This window comes from Onychomys torridus, chromosome 8 (genome assembly GCF_903995425.1).
Source record: "Onychomys torridus chromosome 8, mOncTor1.1, whole genome shotgun sequence".
Lineage (NCBI taxonomy): Eukaryota > Metazoa > Chordata > Mammalia > Rodentia > Cricetidae > Onychomys > Onychomys torridus.
Window position 1 is genome coordinate 73,730,349 of NC_050450.1, and position 23,327 is coordinate 73,753,675.

Sequence of the window (23,327 nt, forward strand, 5' to 3'; positions counted from 1 at the left end):
ACACCACAGAAAAGAGTGTCTTTCATATTTCCATTTGAAGATATCAATTAGAGTGTGTTAAGGATCTGATATAAAGTGCTTTAGTACTTACGCAGTTGGGGGTTTTAGAATAAAGCTGCCTTGCTCTTCCATATGTTCACTGTGATCTCAGATACCCTAGAGCTTCTGTTTCCTTTTTTCCTTATATATGTCATGAAATGAGCATTAGCAACTGTTTTGTGGGTTCATTGTGAGTATTTGATGAGCTTAGACTGTCTAAGTGCATTGCAGTACCTAATCGCAGTGGTATATAGTAGCCACTCATTAAGTAGGAACTGCTGAGGACTGCCTTTTCCAGTGGACACCCTGTCTGAAAGGATACTTCTCAAAATTAGATCATTGCTTTGCCTCAAGACAGGGTCTCATTACATCGCCCTGGCTAGCGTAATAGACCAGACTTGTCTCCAGCTTGCAGAGTCCTCATGCCTCAGCTCCCTGAGTGCTATGATTTCAGGCATGTGCCAACATGCCAAGCTATCTTTAGTTCTTAAGAACACGTGAGCCAAAAGGAAAATTTGAGAAATCTAAGGTATTTATGAACTTTGTTAAATTACAAAATTTAAGTTCTTCACCTCTTTCTGGCCCTCATAGCTACTGCTAAGACTTGTTCGTTGTGCCCTGTTATATTTTGAACAGTGTTCTATCTGGGCCTGTGTTACTTGCTTGCATGGAATTTAGCACCCAGGAGGCTGAGCCAGTACGATGGACAGCAAGTTTAAGTCCAACTTGGGCTATGGTATAGGATTGTGTCTCCAGAACCAACCGGTCTTTTATAGCTGGCTATTGTTTCAGGGAACATTTTCAGAGTTCTTGTGTCCTGGGACGGAAATTTTCATTATCATAGAGGGCTAGGTGAAATAAAATGAATCTCCATCAAATATGCTCCTTTATAGTGCAGTATGGGCAGAGTCGACAAACTGTCTTAACAATATACATAGACAAATCCTCTGAAAGTTGATCTTTCTTTTTGTAAATCAGATTTTGCCTCAAAACTAGTAAGATACATGGATTTTACTGGCTTAGGGTGACTAGGGCATTTTAAATGCCACATCCAAAATATGATTAAATGTCTTTGTGTACTAACTGTGGAATTAAATTCCATTTGAGGATAAATTCCTCATTTTGAGTACAAAGCAAAGAGTTTTAGCATGTTAATAAAGATTGAAGTTTTGACATGCAGCTAAAGACAGACCAACAAATGTTGTATGTTAAATAAGAAAAGTCCATTCCCCCAACAGCTTATGTGTTCCTCACATTTAAGCAAAAGCACTTGTCAACCAGAAATGATTTGAGGTTGAAACAAGATTAAAAGAGCCAGATTAAAGAAAAGGATCTATGAAATATAGTCGACTTCTAAATCACTGCCTGTCTTCCAGAAGACTGCTTTGTGGTTTGTTTGATGCATCGTTAGCTCACGAGAAATTCGTTTTTAGTCACTTACACTAGACTGAAAAGTCCTCCTTTTAAATGCGTTACATTACCAGGGTGCATGTTTTTTCCATTAAGATCTCAATGAAACCTCAAATTAAGGCAGCAAAATGAATATAGATTTGACAACTTCTTCCTTGTTGTTTGTGAGAGCCGCTTTGTGTCCACAGCAGTTGCTCTTTTCCATGATACTTAATATTCAACTTGAGAATGTTTTTATTTACCGCTCTAAAATAAAACATCATGCTAAATAAGTATGTTTATAGAACTTCCAGTTAGGCCAATACGTCCATGTTGGATGAACATGAAATCTTTATAGCTTCTTTTAAAATGTGAATTTCTTACAATGTTCAAAAATTAGTTTGGGGTTACAACATTTGTACTTAGTTAAGAATTTTTTTCTTTTGGTACGTCACAGTTCGCACTAATTCTTTCTTCTTTCATTGGACTTTCAAGAGGGCTTTCATTCTTTAAATTAATGCAGTTTCAGATGAGTCCATTTAAAGACAGCATTTTTCCCCTTTGATATCGCAGCGGGCTGGGAATGAAATGGTGCAGGCTACCTTTGACAGTGGAAGCAGTCAACCTGAGCAATTCCAGTACTTCCCATGGTGCGTGTGTCTGTAGGGTATTTGTTGTTTGAGAGAGCACAGAAACTTTTGTTGTTAATTTGTTGAGACAAAATCCATCCCATACTGTAGCCTGTGCTGGCCTTTAAATTACTGTGTAGCCCAGGCTGACCTTGAAGCTTTGAAAGTCCTCCTGCCTCAGCCTATTGGGACACTTACTATGGAATTTCAACTTCTGCATCAGCAGAGTTGTGTTAGTGTGCACGTGGTACCGAGTTCTGCCTTTGTCTTTTATAGTGCTTTCCAAGAGTTTTATGAGTGCTTCTGTCCCCTGGAAAATAGCCCTTCTTCCTAAATTGCTTCTGTATTACTCACAGTCACCTTTAAAAAAGAAGTGAAATTTATATGTGGAGTTGTAGTCCATGGTTTTATCCTCTGAGTGCTGGGCTGAATTGTGACCCTGTTCTGAGGACTTTGGAAAGTTCAGTTTCGCTCTTTGCCAGATTGTGATGTATGTAGATGAGATCCTTGGCCTGTTGTGTTTCCTTCTCTTTAAACCTTCAACTATGATTTATAATGTAGTATAAGTAAGTTTGGATGGGTTATTAATGTTTTTAGTCGTTTAAAATAAAGTAGTAATGGTTGCCTCTCCAGTCTAGTTTTAGTAAAAAATTAGAGAGTGAGGGAGAATTTCCTAACCCCTTTGAAAAGCTTTCTAGCCGGAAACTAATGAAGCCCATGACAAGTTCTAGTTTTCAGTCACTTTCTAGCCATTGAACGTCTTAATATTCGTCCCCACTCAAACTCAGCTATTGCCAGTCCACTTGAGTCTTTGTAGAGGGAGCAGTGGCGCTCCTGGCTCAGCCTGTGCCCCTCTGCCACGCTGTGCGCCTCTCAGCAGCCAGGCTACCTTGCTGCTCAGTGAGCCACCCACTGCTGCCGCCTCAGTCCCTGGCGCATGGCACGGTTATCCTGGAGGAAATCATCATCCTTCATTTCTAAAGCAGGTGTCTCTAGAGGGATGCGTTTTGTTTCTGATAACTTTTCTTTCTCCTTTTTACATACAATGTAAAGCAGGCAAGAGAACCCAGTGTTAATCTAGATAGGATGGAGGGTTGTTGGACTTTCCAGGCATTTGGGAAATGATGGGATATTGGTGAGCTGGCAGTGACAGCGGTTCCCCTTCTTAAACGCTTTCTCGGAGGAAGTGACAGAATTAAACCCCGCTTTTATTTACCACTGTGTTTATTTTGCTTTGTGTTTGCGTGTTCTGTTTTTCTCTTGGATTCCTTAGGAAGGGCTTATTGCATGTGGTATTTTATGGCTCTTATTTTGCCATGATTGACAAATGTGTTCATTTCATTTTTCTTTTATGTTTTGCTGAAAAGTTAATCCACACGCTCGATGTAGTAAAGAGGCAGTAGGCATCAGGAGGAAGACATCTTAGGGACTTCTGTGTTCTGCTGTTCGTCTCTACAAACTGTCAGTATGCATGCTGTGTTCTCCTGTATTTTTTTTTTTTTTAAATTCACGGGTGAATCCATGTAATCAAACCAGTTAAACTCCTATGCAACAATTAAAATGGAAGTACTTCCATTTTAATTGTTGTATTATCAATCTAATAAGTGTATAAGGTTAAGTAAATACAAAGAAGTTCACTGCACACACACAGGAGACCTTCTTAAATTGGCCAGTGTTGTGTGTTGGGACTTGTTGGGACCCTTCTGAGGAGAATGGTGTTGAGGGCACCAGGAAGGAGGTCACCACTGCATCCAGTCTTCGCTGTGCACGTCAGCTCAGCAGTCTGTGCGTCCAGACGATCCACAGGGCTGCTCTTCTGCTCTCTCACTTACACATCCTCTTCCTCTGCCTTTATTTGGTTTTCCTGTCAACAGCAGGGTATTTTGTGATAGAAATAAAGGTTCGTGTGTAGCCTGTTGCACACACACGTGAGAAGACAGCCGATTTTGGTCGCACTAGGCGTTCTTGCACACAATTTTTTAAAATTAAGATCAGGAGCAAATGGAGCCAGAGTTACATTTTCTAACTTTGAGTAGAACACATAAAAATATTTTCTAAGTAGCATTCTTTTTTTATTACATTATCTCTTTTTATTTCTCCACAAGACTTATACAGGCATGCACATATCTTTATGTTTCTATTTTGCTTAAATGACAAAGTCATGCCAGATGGAGACTGACGATGGAAATAACTTGATAGGAACTAGCTCCCCCAAATATGCTTTCTCCCCCGTTCAGCACTGCGGCATGTGAGGAGCATGGAGAAGAAGTATCTTTATTCAAATGCCTTCTTAACTCATGAGATTTACTGACGCCCTATCACTGGGGCAAGGATAACTGATGAAATATAAGAATAAAATACTAGTTTTTTTCATACATTCAACACAATTTGACCATAAAATGTCGTTTCTCATAACACATTTGAGTTTGTATAAAGCGGTAGTGCGCTAGTACTGGCTTTCAAAATGGAATGATGCGAAGCCTCTAGAAGTATAATGAAATTTAGCTGCTGCTATTCCCAGGCTTGCTGAAATGTAAGATGATAAATGGATAGAATGTTCTCAAAGGATGCATTGATGCCCTATAATTTTTCCACTTTTCACGATTCTGTTAGAAAGCTGGTCTTTGTACCAGTGTTATTTTTGAGTCTGTTTAAATACTTTAAAGGAACCATATATTCTCTGTCAAAATGGCATGGCCACTTGTGTTACATTAATCACCACCCACAACAAAAATCTCACCCAGTAATTTGCCAATTTGAACTGGTCTCTGTGAAGCTCACTTGTACATTGCACTGTCCCTGACTCCTGATAATGTAGCCCCACATTTGCAAACACCTTTCAAAAAACCTCTTTAGTGGAGCCTGTGGAGACAGTATGAGCAAGAGGCCCAGAATTCAGGTCCCAGCACCCACATTAAAGCAAAGCATGGTATCAGATGTCTGTACTCCAGCCTGGAGGCGAATAGGTGAATCCTCGGATCTTGCTGGCCAGCTAGTCAGTGGGTAGGCTCTGGACTCTCTCCTCTCCTCCCGGAAACCCCTAGGGGCATGTCACAGGAGCCTGTCAGTTAAGTGTTAGTCCCTCAGTGATGGGGTTAGAACTGTTGGAGAGCAGCAGCGCACTCCTAGATAGTGAGAGGGAACACACGCTAAAGTGTGGGAGGAAGGAGGAGGATGCTGTGGCCTTTCTGGCGGGTTCTATGGCAGAACAGCTATACATAGAACAGTTCTATGGCAGAAAAGAAAGTGTGGGACCACATCCATGACATCACACAAACCATTCTTCAAAGACTGATGCAATATTTTACTCTTCTCTGGGAAGCTGACCACAATTGGTCTTGATATTTTCTATGTGTATGTGATTTAGTGGGAACAGTGTGTTCAGTGAGTATTAATATGTGGTTGAAAGAAGTGGCCTTTTTGTGTGTTATAGTGTGTGTACTATAGTGGTTCAAAGTGGAAGTTCAGCTGGACCAAGAAGGCAGATCCCCCCAACCCCTCAGGAAAAAGTGTCAACACAGAAATCTCAGGAAACTAAATGCTGGAGAATGTTTCAAGTGTTACAGGGACAGGAAAAGTGAGATCACTAAAGTACTATCTGAAAAACAGGCAAAATCTGTGAGCTGTAGATGGAAATATGTGTCATGTTATGAACTGAGAGGGCCCCACCCCAGGGAGCCTGGCTTGCTTTCTCTAATGTACTAGTAGGTTCTCAGCCTTGAATACCCTGCAGAATCTGCTGGGGGCAGGGAGGTGGCTCTGAAAAAATTATATTGGCATAGATCGTTGCAAACCTTTGCTTTATGACATCTGGAATGGGGTCTGATTAGTATTTGCTCAAGTGTCTAAGAAGTTCTCAGTGGTTCTGTGAGAACAAACACAGTCCCCAGCCCTACACAGTAGGCGTTACCATTTCTATCATGCATTCTGGTAGTCTGAGCTCTGAGTGGGGAGTTACTTAAGAGTCACATAACTAGTGAATGGCAGTGGTGGAGCATTCCAATCCAGTTTCTTTTGGACCCCTGTCTTCCCATTGCAACACGTAGGAGGTACTAAGATAAAATGAAGCAACAGAAGAAGGTGGTGGTCATATTGGTAGAAGGATGCACTGCAGAGCTGAGCTTCAGGGCCCTGCCACCATGGATGGTGTCCATCCAGGCTGTGACTCCTGCTAGTGGAGTCATTGTGATCTGTGGAAGGCGGTCATATAGTTGCTAGTTAGTGTTGAGAAATTTGGTAATAAGATGAAAGCTTGTAAGTAGAATATAGGGATATGAAAATGTAAATGTATTGTGCACAACCGAGGGAAACAGGTTCTTAGTGGCTTGAAAAAGCAGTGGTTAGTACATACATCTTTGGTCATGGCAGAGAGAGAGAACAGATTTGTGTTCAGTAAGCTTTCAGCATTTCACAAATCAGCAGGGAAAGAAACAACAACAGGAGGATGGCTGACTCTGATGGCACTAGGTCATTGCAGTAGACCCTCTAGAGTGGGACTCTGCAGAGGGACCACCAAGGCTTCATCTGAACCATCCTCATCTCCATGCATGCTTCTCTGTGTACTGTGCGGGTCGTCTGGCCTTGATGTCAGACCAAACTGGTAACGGTGGAGATGCGTGTGTCCTTTTTTACTCCACTGGACAATTTCCAGTGAAATGTTAGCCGTCTGCAATTCCAGACCCAACACCCAGTTCAAAAGCAATTAGTTTTACTTTGGTGAGACACTCTTTTCTAACCTTGGAACTCAGTCACAAAAAAGTATGCCCCCCCCCACCCCAGGCTCTCAAGTAGCTGGGACGACCAGTGTGCCAGCACACCCAGCTCTCTTCACAAGACCCTTTAACTTTGGAATCCTTTCAGTTTTCCATTGGCCAGTAGCTTGCTTAGGGGAATGCATGACTGTTCTGTAGCACCTCCATGTTTAGTGGTAAGGCTTAATTTTGGGAAAAGCTTTCCCAATAGGGAAGACTGTGGTTCATCGTGGTAATTTTTAAATGTTCTTTTACTTTTTAAGCAAAGTTAAACCACCTCCACAAATTTCACCGAGCAAATCGATGGGTGGCGAGTTTTGTGTTGCTGCAGTGTTTGGGACCTCCAGGTCGTGGTTTGCAAACAGCGCAGGTCTGAAACGTGAAAAAGGTACGTACTCTGCTGGTGCTCAGTTTGCCTTGCTGCGTTTACCTCTCAGGCCACGGGGAGCATCTCCCCAGAGAACTCCACAGCCAATAGCCTGCTAGTGTTTACTCAAGTAAAATATCTATCATGTCTGGTCTTAACTAATCAAGTCTCTCCAAGAATTAAAACTTATTTTCTCACACAGATGGGAAATGAATTTACCACTGACTGATATTTTTATTTATTTTCGAGACTAGGTCTCTGTGTGTAAGCCTGGCTGTATTTAATTCAACGCGTAGACCAGGCTGGCCTTGAATTCACAGAGATCCACCAGCCTCTCTAATGCTGCTATTATATTTGTGTACTAACTACCTCAACTGGCCCTGTTGACTGAATTTTCTCTCTCTCTCTCTCTCTCTTTTAATGACATCGCACATTTGATCTCAGGACTGTCTATTTTGTACCCATTCTGTTACATTCAGGTTTTACACAAGCTAATTTCATAGTACTGTCTCTGAAGTAGGAAGGAGAAAATTCTGTAACTTTGGGTCCAGCCAATCTCACTAATAGTAGTTACTGTTAGCTAAGGTATATGTTGTGCTTCTGCATGGGACCTGTGTACATGTGAATGCATTTGCCTGCAGAGGATGGCCAGTCCCCCTGGAGCTGAAGTTGCATACAGGTGGTTGTGAGCTGCAGGCTTTGTGCTGGGGACTGAATTCACCCCTCTGCAGAGCAGCAGGTGCTCTCAACTGCTGAGCCATCTCTCTGATTCCTGCCACATTAAAATAATAATAATAATAGTAATAAAAATAATAATAGTAATAGTAATAAAAAAATAATAATAGTAATAAAAATAGTAGTAGTAGTAGTAGTAGTAGAACAACAAAATCTCCAAGCCCCAAAATAAAACAAAAATACCAGACTGTTACTGAAAAATAAGTGTCATGGTCTGTGGTTATTATTGCTCCTTTGAGTTGGGATTGCAGTGTTCTTCTTTGCTTTTAATTTTTTAAAGTTTTTTTTTTTTAAATTTTAAGTGTTTGAATATTTTGCCTTCATGTGTGTATGTATACCAAGTGTATGATAGGATCCATGGAAGTTGGAAGGGAGCTTTGGACCCTCTGGAGCTGGAGTTCATGTAATGGGCCACATGTGGGTACTCAATTGCTCTTCACCCCTGAGCCATCTCTCCAGCCCCAGCTGCTGTGGTTTTAACCTGCTTTGATCACGGGGATAAATACCTAGAATGTTTGTGTAGTTATTGTTTTAGTATGTGATTTGCTATCATGTGTATACTTTTTTCTTTTTCCAGTTATAAGACTTAACCCTAGCACCTTTCCTGTGGTCTCTGTATAGAAGAGAATGTTTACATTCATATACCAAGTAAACAGTTTTGAATACTGTATTGTGATTCAATTAGGTCACAAACTGGCTGGCCCCTGGCTCGTTCCACAGTTGGTTTTGTTCTTGGCAAAAATGGCTCTTCTCCCTGCTCACTGTTGGCAGTCAGACATCAGCCATTGCCCTTGCTATCAACTTTCAGTGACCACTCCCTTGTAATAGGAGCTTAGCACAGCAGGTGCCTTCCCATTCAGGAAGGGTACGGTAGAAGAGGCCAGCCTCCCATTTTCTTACCCCGTCTTTATTTTTTTCTTACTCCCTTTGCTTTAATGATGCTATCGGAAGGACTTTGTGTTACACATCAAAACCTTCTGCAAAGCTCCATTTCAAATGCGTCTCCCTCTGTCCTAATTACCCCTTTTGCTTGCTACTCCTTTATGTCCCACTGGCTAGTCATTGGCCAGTCTCTCAAATCAGCTGTAATGGATTCGTCTGACACAGAGATAAGATGACCCACACAGCGTTCATAAGCGATCTTAAGTCCTCCTCGGCTTTCTGTAAAACATGAGATTCAGCACCAAGCCTGCCCGGGCAGTGTGTACATGTATATGCCCTATAAAGTCCTTTGATTACATCCATACCAGCACTGATTTCTCTGTGGTTCCTGGCCTTCCTTTCCTGCAGGAGCCAGTAATCCCATTGAGAAATGGACCAAGAACTAGTTTGAGGAGGCTCTTTACTTTTTTTTCTTACTGTTTCTGGTTCACAGGCAAATTGAGAGAAAGCTACAGAGAACTTCTGGCTGTTTCTTAGCTCAGCCTGTGTTGGGAAGGGTGCTGTATTTATTTCAGCTGATGGCCTTGCACAGACAAGTGTTTGTTTGTTTTCATCCAGATGTTGATATTTTACTTTGCTGTTGGTGTGCGTGCGTGCGTGCGTGCGTGCGTGCGTGCGTGCGTGTGTGTGTGTGTGTGTGTGTGTGTGTGTGTAGAGGCCCAAGAGGTGGATGTTGGGTGTCCTGCTCTATTATTTCAGCCTTGCTTGGTTGAGTCAGGATCCTCCTGAACCTGGAGCTCATTTGGTGACCAGTGAGCCCAGTGATCCTGACTTTGCACCCTTTTCAGCATGGACATCACAGGCTAGTGTTTGCTATGCCCATTCGTGTTTTTTGTTTTTGTTTTGGGTGGTTGGGTTTCTTTGTTAGTTTTGGTTTCCGGTGGGTTCTGGGCTTGAATTCATGGTCTCTTCACTGTTGAGCAGAGATCTCCTGAGCTGATGAATTTAAGTCCTCCAAGAACACATAGTTGAACTGTTAGGGTGACTTAGTTCCACACCCAGCTTTTCATGCAGGTCAGTTGTCTGAGCCGGTGCAGTTCAGCTTTATTGCATAGGTTATTCATCTTCAGGGAATCCTCGCATGTCCTACTCATGTCATTTCTTTCCACAATATGTTGGATAATAAGTAAGATAGAAATTCAAAATTTTATAACAGTGTTTAGCTGTATCACAGTTTTGAACATAATGGTATCATTCTTGAAGCAAATTGATTTAGATTTGAAAATGTAGTGGTGTGTTCACTGGCCTGCAGAGAATGTGCAGATGCCACGGGACAGAGCTCTTACCATTTTCTTTTGGCAGCCCAGGTGCAGACAGCAAGGTCAGTAATGTAAAACTCCTGCTGAGATCTTTCCCTGCCGTCATGCATGTCTTGTTGTGATTCTCTGTTTGCAGATCAGTCCAAACAAGTTGTAGTTGAATCTCTTTACATCATCAGTTGCTACGGGACCTTAGTGGAGCACATGATTGAGCCCCGACCGCTCAGTACTGCTCCCAAGATCAGTGATGACACACCACTGGAGATGATGACGTCACCCCGTGCCAGCTGGACACTCGTTAGGTAGTTCTCTCTTCCTCCTTCCCCAGCACATGAAAGAATAAAGATGTTCCCTTTGTGAAATCTCAGCATACATCCCTGTGACATTTATCTACTCACTGTCATATGCACTTGTGTATATAATTTCCCTTCTTGACCTTGTACAAATGGGTTTATACATGTTGTTTGGTTTCTTTAGTCTGGGAAGACTTTAGTACATTTCTTTTTTACGGGCCATGGTCTACATACAGTGCAGTGTAGGCACTGCTAATCATGTGTGCACCCTTCTGCAATCATTTTTCTTTATCAGGTGACTAAATCCTGGGCCATTTTCCTCTAGCTCTACCAACCAACACTTGCTTACTTTGTATTGCCTGCCTTTGCCTACTCTGGTCACTAAATAGTGGGACCATGTAATATGTTAACTTTTGTGTCTGATTCCTTTTAGTTAACATATTTTGAAGGTCTGTATTAATGCAGTGTATGAGACTTTAATTTCTTTTAATAGCTATTTTATATTCTACTATTTAGGCATACCACATTTTGTCTATCCATTCATTAGCTGGAGACCATTTTTGCTCTATAGCTGTCACTAATATTGTTGCTGTAAATATTCAAATGCAGAATTGTGCATGATGACATTCTGCACTGTCTCAGGGGTTGTCATCAGAGATTACAATCTCTGTTTGAACTTTCTGTATTTTTGATTGTGAGTCTAGCCGTTAGTGGCTGGGACAGCTCTCCAGCCCATTTGAAGTCTTGTTCTTTGTTTCTCGTGTGTGTGTGTGTGTGTGTGTGTGTGTGTGTGTGTGTGTGTGTGTGTGTGTCTCACACACCCCTTGAAAGTAATGCTGTTAAGGGAAACAGGAACTAATACCAAGAGATTCTAAGGTCTCCTTTAAAGTGATCCTCAGCATGCAATGGTTAGGCACTCAGGAAGTGTTTAAGAATCATCTCAACTCATGTAATGAGTAGATTTTTTTAAGCTAACATAGAAGAAGAAATGAAACCTGGAATAAATCCCACTTAATATAGTGAATTGTGCAAGGGAGAAAAACAATCACCCGACATGTATGAAAGGAAACAGATAAAAATGGATATGAAAATGACCCCTCTCCTTTTGACATTTTAAAATATTCTATTGATTTTTTTTTCTTGTGGCTCCAGCATTCTTTACTAGTACTCACTGTGCTGGATTGATCTGATCAATATCTGATTTATAAAGCTTATTTAAAATTCAGCAGATCTAATTAAACTTACTGCAGTCTCACTGTTGAAATAGCTAATATAATGCAAAGTAAGTTGTCCATTTACACAGCTACTTTTTCAAAGATCACTCTTACATACTTTGTTTCGTGTGGATGTCTAACACTGGTCAAAAATGAGATAAAATGGCATCTCTGTCATTGGCATTTGAATACTGCTCCTCCTGTCTTTTTTGTCTTTCTTATCTAGCTGATTACAGTCTAGTTCTGATAAGGTAACGTTGGCTCCTAGTTATCTGTGTGGCACATTGCCACCTTTTTAGTTTTGAAAGTTCCTGGCCTTGTATGTCAAGTTAAAGAGCATCGATCTTAATGATTACACATTCATTTTAATGCTCAGAAGTCGAGAGAGACTCTATCAGGGTCTGTGGGTGATTTACATCCCATCTTTGAAGCTTAAATATTAATATTCTTCTGCTGTTTCCTTAGGACGCCTCAGTGGAACGAACTGCAGCCACCATTTAATGCGAATCACCCTCTGCTCCTGGCGGCAGAAGCGGTGCACTATTACCAGCTCCTGCTCGCCGGCTGTAAGTACTTCCCATTGCTTGACTTTTTGTTGTGTTCTAAATTTGTTTCCATGTGATCATTTCTGAATTTGCAGACTTTGAGAGCACATTTGTGTATTATCAGTCCATGGGCCATAGTTCTTAAACCGCTGCGACGTTCCTTCCCACCAACCATATCTGTGCAGAAGTTTGGAAAAAAACAAAACAGTAACCCACAAAACAGAGCAAACTACCTAGAACATGTGACCTAGCAGGCTATGGAGATCAGCTTCTCAGAGCCTGGGACTTGTTCCTAAGAGAATAAAAAGACACTGCATCACAAGATGCCACCATTGCAGCTGCTGCCTGTTGTGGAGCTTCATGTGGACTCCTTGATGGGCTCAGCTGCATTGGGTTTTGGTTTGTGTTTGATGCTGGGGATCAGACCTTGCATGAGCTAGTCGAGTCCTCCTCGCTGAGCTGGTTTCCTTGTGTCCTATTGCTATTTGTAGATACTGATGTTCTTCCAGCCAGATACTTTTATTTTTAACATGGGAAGCATGAAGAGACAATTTAATATTTATTATCCAGTTTGTCTTCATAGAATTAAAAATGCTTTACAATTATAATTCAATTGGGAAGAATATACTGAATCCTAATTGAACCTGATGGCTCTGAGTACTGCAGGCTCTTAGAAACTTCCTAGAAATCAACAATGACAGATTTTTAATGGTAGTTGTTGTGCTTAGCAATTATGCAGCTTGAGTTAAAATAGTCGTGGAGCTGTTTTATTTCATTTTATAATGTGTTATATATTATGTTGGAATCAGGAAAAATTTATAGGCTTTGTTCTGCAGTTATGAAACGCCATAAGTAATAAATAGTTGGCAGTCTTATTCTTGTACGTTTGAACTCGGCTTTTTCTAGCACATATTTGTTAAGAGCCTACTATGTGTCAGGTGCTTACAGTATAAAGGGTCCTCACTTAGTGCTTCTAGCCCCACGCTACCCACCGTCCAATGGGAGAGACAAATGCAGGTCAGAAATACTGGGATATATCGGGAGGTGGCGAAGGGCAGCATGGTGGGGTGGGAATGTGGAAAAGGGTGCAGAGAATTGCCATTTTCTAGTTTTTAAATCATATTGTTAGATGGTACAGGACACATGTGGCATATATGAGTTCAAAGAAAAATTGTGAGTGTTTTTTTTTAATTACTTCTCCCTCTTTTATTAGTTTATTTTTGTTTTTGAGACAGGGTTTCTCTGCATAGCCCTGGCTGTCCTGGAACTAGCTCTGTAGACCAGGCTGGCCTTGAACTCACAGAGATACACCTGCCTCTGCCTCCCAAGTGGCGGGATTAAAGGCGTACGCCACCACTGCCCTATTTCACTTCTCAATAGAAGGCAAAACCCTCATCATTGAATTGTTGTTGACTCAGCTGATCTCGGCTCCATTTTGTTGTTATGATGCCTGTTAGTTCTTAGGTGACAGTGTAAGTCTGAAGTGTCTAAGAAGATAAAGGGAAGTTAAAAACCATACTACATCTCTTCATTTTTTCATACCAGTCATAAGCTGTTGATACCATCTGACTCTAGCTGCCTCCAACACGTTTGTCCAGTTTAATGACACTCTCTACTGCTGCTGATAGCATGGCGATGAGACCATCCCAATTGCTGAGTGTGCTGGAGGTTAACGTAGGGCCCTGCACATAGTAGGTCAGTGTTCTACTTGGTAGCAGGTAGACCGATACCTTCTCCTAAGTCTCCCTTCAGTACCACTGGATGGCAGTTTTAGAAAGCTCACTCCTCTGGCAGCTTTGGGTGCTTAGAAGAAAGGGATTGGGCAAATAGTCTTGAAACAAGGCGAGATCTTCATCTATACAGGCCTGTGAGATGCAGGCTTGGCCTAAGCACCTTTACCAACTGGACCTCTGCCCGGCTTCTGTTGTCTCTTTATATGGGTTGGAATGATACACATGGGCCTGGCCTTTAAAGTTGTACACACACACTCACTGACCTGCTAGTGTGTTACATTAACTGAAGCTACTAGCTGCAGAATTCTGACATTTGGGGTACATTGCAATAGGCACAGTGGTGGTGTTGGTTTAACACTGCCTTTCCTTCCCCTCTGGAACACTTCTTGTCTCTAAGTCCCCTCACAGAAGCCATTTGGAAAGATACTTTACCTCCTGCAATACACATTTACTATTTCTGGTGTTGTGGGTGTTTTGTTTTTCTGACCCAAGTTTAAAATCACCTTTGAACCTAGGGGCTTTCCATGACGTGTGGTAGAACCCTCTCTGCCATGTGCCAGGCTCTGTGATTGGTCCCCGGCGATGATGGGATCGGGGAGAGACATTACCCTTTATTTTCCAACTTAAAGACTTTGATAAATATCCTTTAAAACTATTTTTAATTGAACTCTGGAGTTCTTCTATAAACTTCACAAATGTTGCAGTTTTGTTTTTGGGGGTTGTTGTTGTGTTCTGTTTTTTGTCTTTGGAGTCATTGAAAAAGTGTAGCAAACTTGCATAAACTCCAGCAATGATATAGTAATAGGCAAAGTATGATGTAAATAGAAAGAGGAAAGGACTGTCTCAGGCAGAAGAGAGCAGCCCAGCAAGATGTTAGCCTGGACCCCTCCCTCCCCCCAGTCATCCTAACAGATACACGTTGTAGCAAGGCTGAGAAAAGAAAATCCCGATGACTCTTACCCACCTTTAAGACAAAGCAAGCAAAGCCCCCACATTCTGTGTTCCTCACCATTGAACCTTTTCCTTGTGTTTAGGAGAATGTCACAGTGGAGGCCTCTGTGTTCGTGGTGGACAGGATCACATTCCAGTAGTTCCTCCAGGTGTCACAGTAGTGCAGGGTGAGATGGCATCAGAGGCATTAGTTCTGTTGAACCATCGAAGACTGCCGTTTTTAATCATTTTTAAAAAGTATAATACATGATGAATTTATATGTGGAAATTAAATGTGCAGATGGTAATCTTGGTGTTTAGGTCAGTAGAGGTGAAAGTCAAGAATATATATATATTCTTTTGGACATAAAATTATTGATGAAATTTTTATTGAAATTATTGTAGAGCTGTAGAGATGACTCAGTGGTTAAAAGCACTTAGTGCTCTTCTAGAGGACCTGAGTTCAATTCCCAGGACCCACATCAGGCAGTTTATAAATGCCTGTATCTCCAGCTCCAAGGGATTCAACTCTCTGTTCTGGCTTCCAAAAATATGTACATGTGTGCACGTGTGCGCGTGTACACACACACACACACACACACACACACACACACACATCTCCCTAAATTAAATAAAAAAGATTATAAAAAATATAAAATAAATTTTTTGTTGAGATTAGGGATTTATTGTTGATATTATATTTTTCTTTCAAAGTCAAGCTCATTTCATTGTAGTATATTCCTTTGACAAAGCTGAAACTAACACTTTACAGTAGAGCTTTGTGTACTACCCCAAAGGGCACAGTAACTTTTTCTTTAGTCTTTTTTTTTAAAGATTTGTTTATTTATTATTTATGTATACAGTGTTCTGCCTGCATGTATGACCGCAGGCCAGAAGAGGGCACCAGATCTCATTACAGATGGTTGTGAGCCACCATGTGGTTGCTGGGAATTGAACTCAGCACCTCTGGAAGAGCAGTCAGTGCTCTCAACCTCTGAGCCTTCTCTCCAGCCCCTTCTTTTAGACCTTCCAAATTGTAAATTGAAATCAGGGCCTCCCAGTCAGATTTGTGAAAGTGTATTTAGAGGACAAATAATATAAAAAGTCACCCTGCTACGAAGTACTTTTCAGTTGCTCTAGTGGGCCCAGCCCTGTGGGGAGTAAGTGTCATGTGAACCATACACTAATGAAAAAACCCTAAATCTTATAAAGTATTGGATCTGAGTGGAACTGAAACCAGAGCATGTCCCTATGTTAGACTTTTCTGTCTCTTAAACAAAAGATTTAGTTGTTAGATCATACAACAGTATGATATCTCTCAAGGAAATTATGCCAAAGGGGGGAAAATACATAGTTGATAGTTCCATTAATGTCTCATTTCTAACATTTCACCATCAAATAGATGATGGATTAATACTGGGATTTGCTTGTGCTTCTGTGTTGGGGGGGGGCATTTTTGTTTTGTTTTGTTTTGTTTTTCAAGACAGGGTTTCTCTGTCTAGCCCTGGCTGTCCTGGAACTAGCTCTGTAGACCAGGCTGGCCTCGAACTCACAGACATCAGCTTGCCTCTGCCTCCTAGGTGATGGGAGACTTGTGGCAGTGAGCACTTGCCAGTAAAGATGAATGGACCAAAGGGTAGAAAGCTCATATTTCTCTCTCTCTCTCTCTCTCTCTCTCTCTCTCTCTCTCTCTCTCCCCCCCCCCCCCTCTTTCTCTCTCGTTTTTTTTGTTTCTGTTTTGTTGTTTTGTTTTCTTTGGTTTTTGGTTTTTCTTTTTTCTCCCCAAAGATTTATTTATTATATATACAGCATTCTGTCTGCATGTATGGCTGCAGGCTGGAAGAGGGCACCAGATCTCATTACAGATGGTTGTGAGCCACCATGTGGTTGCTGGGAATTGAACTCAGGTCCTCTGGAAGAGCAGCCAGTTTTCTTAACCACTGAGCCATCTCCCCAGGCAGGTTTTAAAGTTTCTTTTGTTTGGTGGGGTTGCAAGGACAGAGGGCAGATTAGAAGGGATGGTGAAATAAGGGGGATCAGAATGCATAATATGAAATCCACAAGAATCAATACAACTTAACAAAAGTCAGGAATCACTAGAGTCTAAGCATCTTTATTCCTCAATAAATTGTGTTCTGCTGGCCTAGCACACGAAATCCTTAGGGTTTAAAGCGTCACAGTTTTTCATTCCAGTTCTAACTTAAGTGTTTGGGTGAATTTTAATGCCAGTAGAGATATCTCTTTTGAACATTGGTACTCCAGACAGAGAATGGCTGGTTCTGCCTTCATGTGCGCGTGCGCGCACGCGCGCACACACACACACACACACACACACACACACACACACACACACACAGATAGAGCGCATTCACATCACTCTTGTCTGTGACTGACATTGTCAGTGCCAGGGAACAACAGCTAAATATGCAGCCATTTTTTCTGAGCTGCTCTCTCACTGTTCCGTGAGTTTGACATCCTGGATTGCATTGCTGTTGTGGTATGCACCAAGGATGGTGGACGTACTCAGATCGTTTCCTTGCATTGTCCATTATAAATATTTGCCCTGTACTGGGAGAGGTGGAAAAGGAAGACTAAAATGTTTTTCTCTTGTAGAGGAAACTTGTAATGTAGGACTTATTTAAAGAGTATTTATAGTCCATTGTTGGGCATAGGGTGTGTCATACTGCCCTGTCCAGATCGGCTCGAATAGTGGATTATATTTGCATATTTCCCTATTGAAACTTTTTCAGTTGGCATATGCCATTCCCTTGAGAGATTATTTTCATGAAATGGTGTTTTTCTGTAAGAAACTAAAGTTTGAGACCCCTAAGGCCTCATGGGGCTGCATGTGTGTTCTATAGCTTGGACGAACCTTGTGAAGTTGTTGGTTCCCACTCTAAGTGGTATGAAATAGTTACTGTGGACTATATGGACTTGAAAGTTTGGATTCTATCAACCCCGGGACTCAGTATACCTGCTTTCATTTTTTTCCAGGTCTTTATCCAGATCATCAGAATAATTTTTGTATATGCAGATCATATTCCTGTCATTACTTTTTTATGGAACTGAAATGAAATAAACCGAAGGTGTCTATAAAAGGAATCATCTAACCTATTAGTATCTGTTAATGTTACAGAATTCCACGTGTTTTCTTACAGAAGCTCACTGTCATATTGGCGTGTTTGATGACCTGCTATTTTTCCAAATATCGTTCTGAGTATACCTTTTTCCATTGATGATATTAATATTTATTACAGTGAATTGGCAGATTTAACTGGTACAGACATCGATTATGATAAAGAAAAATATTGTACAGAAGTCTGTAGGCCATTAAGATCTGCGCATCTGATGTCATTTACTCTGTTCCGGTTACATTTAGGATTTTTAAATATATCCTGCTGCCATAGGCGCATAGGAGGCTAGAAATAGAAGGTACCAGCAATACCCATTTGCCATTTTCTCCAAAAAAAGTGGGTCTGGACTCGAATGGCAGGGCCTTGCTTACCTGCAGTGACGTAATGGGTCGATATTGGCAGGAGCTCCCGGTTTGACGTGCCGTGGCTTCCATCAGTGAGGTTAATTGCTAATAAATGACTAAATGGGAATTTAGGGGGAATGCTGAAGCCGTCTGCTCGGTTAGTGGGAGCAGGCGCTCTGGCGCCATTTCAGAATCACTGTTTGTGTGTGTCTGTCAGAGTTAGAATACAGCCGTTTCTCTCAGATTCAGCCTTCTCTATAGGATTTCTGTCAATTGTTGGACTCCATTAAGTGTGCAGAGGAAATAAAAGCCTGAACAAGCAATCCACCAGGGGCTATGGATAGACCCTTTCTTTGTCCATCCTCAGAGCACTGCATTAGGTCTCATTATCCATTTATAATAAGTGACCTCTGCCCTCTGGGTCATAGAAAAATATTCAGTGTGCTTTTCTGTCACATAGGGCACCTTTCTCAGCCGTCATAAAACAATGTGATGTCCTACAGTTTGGAGTTTACACTGAAGATTTTACACAAATCCACAGCCTTGTGCCGTTCTGTCCGGCCAGTTTTCCCCTTGCTCCTCGCTGATTCTGAAATGGGCCAGTGGGAGCCTGACGTGAGGAATATGAACTGTATTCTGTCTATACTTTCTCATTCTCATTCAGAAATTTTGTTTTCTTGAAGTGGTTTATTTCCAACTCTGATTTTGCATTGACTGATAGAGAAATATACACTGTCTTAGATACAGTGAATGGATTGAGCCATTATCCACCATAGACTCAGGACTGCTCTTGAGATTATCGGTTATTGATTATTGACTCTTAAAATCCAGACTTTTGTCTCAGCCACTAAGTGACCCTCTCTCCCATGAGGAGTTTGGAAAGCTCCAGGTTTCTTTTTTGCTATGAAGTTGAGGCAGCCGCCAGGAAAGCATTGCATAGCTAATGGCTTTATCTCCAGGTCAGAGTTCATAGACAGACCTGGCTAGGAAGGAGATAGAGGCTGGAGAGATGGCTCAGAGGTTAAAAGCACTGACTGCTCTTCCAGAGGTCCTGAGTTCAATCCCCACAATCCCCAGCAACCACATGGTGGCTCACAACCATCTGTAATGAGATCTGGCGCCCTCTTCTGTGTACATAATAAATAAATAAATAAATAAATCTTTTAAAAAAAAAGGAGATAGATAGAAGAGTGATTATACCTTAAGCATGACCATGAGCCCAGGCACAGGTTTTTTTCTCTCCAAACCAGTCACAGAAAACCTGATAGTTGTTAGCATTCTCTTCATGACAAGAATTAATATATTAACTGGATTATAGCACTGTTTGACAAACTGCTTACCAATACATCAAAATTGATTGGGCATTCTGTTTTTGAATGACAAATGGCTGCATTAAGAGGAGGAGGGAAACCCATTAATTATAGCTGCTCTCAACTATGGGGAATGTAATCCTATAAATATGGATCTTGCTGCAGCCGAGCTCTCTCTTCGCAGCGGAGTGTCTTAATCTGCATCCACACCTCGTCGCCATTAACGGAGCAGCTTCTCGTAGCAGGCGGCTCTCCCGTAGATGACTTAACATTTTCCTGCTGTGCGAAGACTGTTCTGACTGATGGCACAGTGATTCTTTCCTGGTACTCCAGCAAAAATACCAAGAGGACCATGTAGCTCAGCTCTTGGGCTGCATTCTCAGTTGTGCTTGCTCTGAATTTATGTCTGCCCCTGTTTAACTCGGCACAGACGGTAGGGCCTTTTGTTTGGGAGTGGGAAATTTGGAAAGATGTCCTGTTTTCCTAATAGGTTCCTTGAGTTAGTAGTTTCTGTGCCTTAGGTTTCTCATCTTTATAATTAAGCAATGAAAACCCCTTTACAACTGTAAGAACTTGGATGATCTGTGCCCAAGATTCTTGAACTTGTCCTGAAACCGAAATTCAGAACCTAGGAGGCTGGAGCACTAGCTCAGCAGTTAAGATCATTGATTGTTCTTGTAAAGGACCTGTGTTCTTTTCTCAGCACCCACATGGCAGCTCACAGCCATCAGCAGGCACTCACATGGTGCACGTACATGCTTTCGGCAGAACAACCACACATGAAATTAGACAAACCTTTAAGTAATTCAGGACCTTACCTGGTGAAGGACATAGCACCACAGGCACTGGAGGAGCTTCCAATCAGCCTGTGTAGCTGAGACCCATCATCTCTACTCTCTACCTTCATGTTCTAATGGGAAATGGTGATGTCTAACTAATGATGTCTTAGTGTAAAATAGTGGTCTCAAAGGTAACACATTTTAAACAGTAAAGTCATGCTTTCCTTTATCCCTAGAAATACTAGTGTTAGGGGCTTGCCAGTGTTTATAAGTCAGCAGTAGAACTTTTAGCAGAAGGGAAACCCTGGGTTCCATCCCCTAATAATGCCAAAATAATGATAATGATAGCAATAATAGTAATAATTAAAAACTGTGCTGTACCCTTGCCTCCTTTTAAATCTGGAAATTAATGAGTCCTCTGATGTAGGATTGTTAGATAAGTGAGATTACTCCTTTAAAACGCTTCATCTTGTAACTTCCATAGGTCAAGAGATGTAATGGTAGCTATTGTTAGAAGCCATGGTTGTCAACCGTATATCCCTGCTTCCTTTTGAAGTCCTTGACTCTGAGAGTTCCCAGGACTTTATAACAGACACAGCCGAGTGTGGCAGCCAACAGCACTCTGGTAATGCAGCAGCAGCCCCAAGAACATATCTGTGTCAGGTCTCATCTTTTCAGATTGCTACTGTTCTGTGCATTTTCTGAAGTACTAAGCAAAAACTATTTTATTTATCAATTCTTATGTAAAATGCAAAATCAGTGTTCCTCTTCTGTCTTTACACCTTGACCCCTTCATTCTCCTAGTAACTTGTGAGGAGTTTTGTTTCCATTCGTACCGAAAGGCTAATTTCTAGAATGTTCTGTGGATGTTTGCCTTAAGACTCAGAAGCTGTATCCTGAAATGAGTAGACTCTTAGCATTAAACTTCTCATGTGTCGGAAGAACATTTGATTCTATGTGATTATTTTTGCAGTCCTTTCATCAAATGAGGGCGATTGAAATGGCTTTCATTTTCATACCGTATTTCTTGAAGTTTACAATGAAAAATTCATATTATGCTAATATCTTAATATTCAGTGAAAATTCAAGAGCCCTGAAGAAATGTAGAAGAGACAGAGAACATGGAGGAAAGACCAGGAAAGGAGGGATGGAGGAGGAGGGGAAAAGGAGGTTGTCAGAGGACAGAAGCCAGACGTCAGGCAGCAGGCTTGGGCATCATCATAGCTTAGGAGCTCTTTCCACAGAGGCATCGAAGGCACACAAGGAAGATGTCATTCTGATTTATTTGAACTGTGGCTCCCTGAATAACCTAGGCTAGTCCATGTAGCTCATTCTGTAGCCAAGAAAATCACTAAGGTGATGATCGGTCTTCATATGAGAGGGGTTCTTTTCAAATATCTGAAACACTTTTGAAAAGTTTTAGGAATGGGGATACATCTTAGTTTCTGGCATGCGCAAAGCCCTGGGTTTGATCCCTAACATTCCATAAAAATAAAGATTGGAAAACTAATAATAGAAATGGTCAAGCATACACAAAATATAGTAGATTGTTGTGTGGATCTACCTGTTACCTGCCCTGTTTCTGTTTTCCGGGGAAAGTTTTGCACGTGCCTGTGCACACAGTGGGAGAGGGAAGGCTTTCTCTGTGCCTTTCCCTGTGAGCACTTCACTATGCATCCATGATAAATTTAGAGCCGCAGATGAAGTGGATGCAGAGGTTTGGAGAGCTCCAGGTGGCTGCCACTGTGTGACAGTAGAGGATCAAGCCTTAGAACATGTTCTCTTGCTTTCAGAGAGAGCTTCTGCGCATTCTTAACTGATTTGTCTGGACTGAAAGGAACACATAGTGTATACTTAATGATTACTTAGGATTCAGAAATGCATTCCTATGTATGGGCTGAAAATGTCTTCCAGGTCTAAAAGCGTTTCTCCCTTCATGCCAAGACAACTTTGCCTCTTTTGCTTAGGCCAGAGAAACTGTCTGTTTAGTTCTTCCTGCTGTATAATGATCTAGACTTTCCTAGAATAGTGTTAGGCAATAAACAAGTAAAGCATGGAAGAAGCTGCAGTGATCCTGTGCAAAACGAGTCCTGCTTGCACAAATGCTTCCCGCCCTCTTGTTTTTCAGCTTGTTGTCCCCCTGCTCTGTTTTGTATTTGTTTATTTTTGTGGGTGTGTTTCATAGTGCTGATGATCAGCCCCAGGCAAGTCCTCAGTTATCCCAGAGTGTGTTTTTTGTAGCAGAATCTTGATGCCTGATTATTAAAGAGCCAAATGGGTGGTCCTGTTAGTTTACATCAATTCAAAGTACACCCTTTCTCATCTTATTCTCTTATAATGTATGGCACTTTTATAATCTTTGAGTGTAGAAGAAAGAATTGATTATTGCTGAAAGAAGGTCATCTAAAATGCAAGTGTGCAAGTTAACCTGATTGGTTGTGAGGCTGCTACACGGTTAGTGGGTTTTACTCCTGGCCAGCCTGTATCTCTCTCTTCCTTTCCTGACCCCTCCTTCCTCTCCCCATGGACTGGGGATTGAATGCAGATCTTTGCACATGCTAGGCCAAAGCTTTACTGCTGAGCTACATCCCTAGGCCACTTCTCACCACTCCTCCTCTCCCGGTCCGACCCATGCCCCGCCCACACCCCATGGTGGTGCTGTGCCTGTCCCCGGGCTGTGGCGTGTTCCTGGAGTTCTGAGGAAGCTTGCAGGAGTCACTTCTCTCTCCACCATAAGTCTCAGCAATGGAGTCAGATTGTAGGCTTGGCAGGAAACTTCTTTGCCTTTGGGCCGTCCCACTCGCCCCTTCTATCACTTTTTATGAAGTTGAGTCTCATTGTGTTGCCCAGGCAACTCACTCTGTAGACCATGATGACTTTGAACTTGCAGTCCTCCCGCCTCAGCTTCCCATGTAGCTGAGTTCACAGGTCAGT

General features: G+C 41.7%; 1 protein-coding gene across 8 annotated transcripts in view; it reads left to right on the forward strand.

The window, feature by feature from the left end:
• The window catches only part of Bcas3 (BCAS3 microtubule associated cell migration factor), a 502,893-nt gene that overhangs the window by 204,557 nt on the left and 275,009 nt on the right, over positions 1–23,327 (forward strand). For all 8 annotated transcript variants that reach the window (XM_036195473.1, XM_036195472.1, XM_036195479.1 and 5 more), the window contains 3 exons: positions 7,072–7,196; positions 10,248–10,413; positions 12,084–12,184. In XM_036195473.1, the coding sequence (XP_036051366.1) occupies positions 7,072–7,196; positions 10,248–10,413; positions 12,084–12,184 (392 nt within the window). The remainder of the gene's footprint in view (positions 1–7,071; positions 7,197–10,247; positions 10,414–12,083; positions 12,185–23,327) is intronic.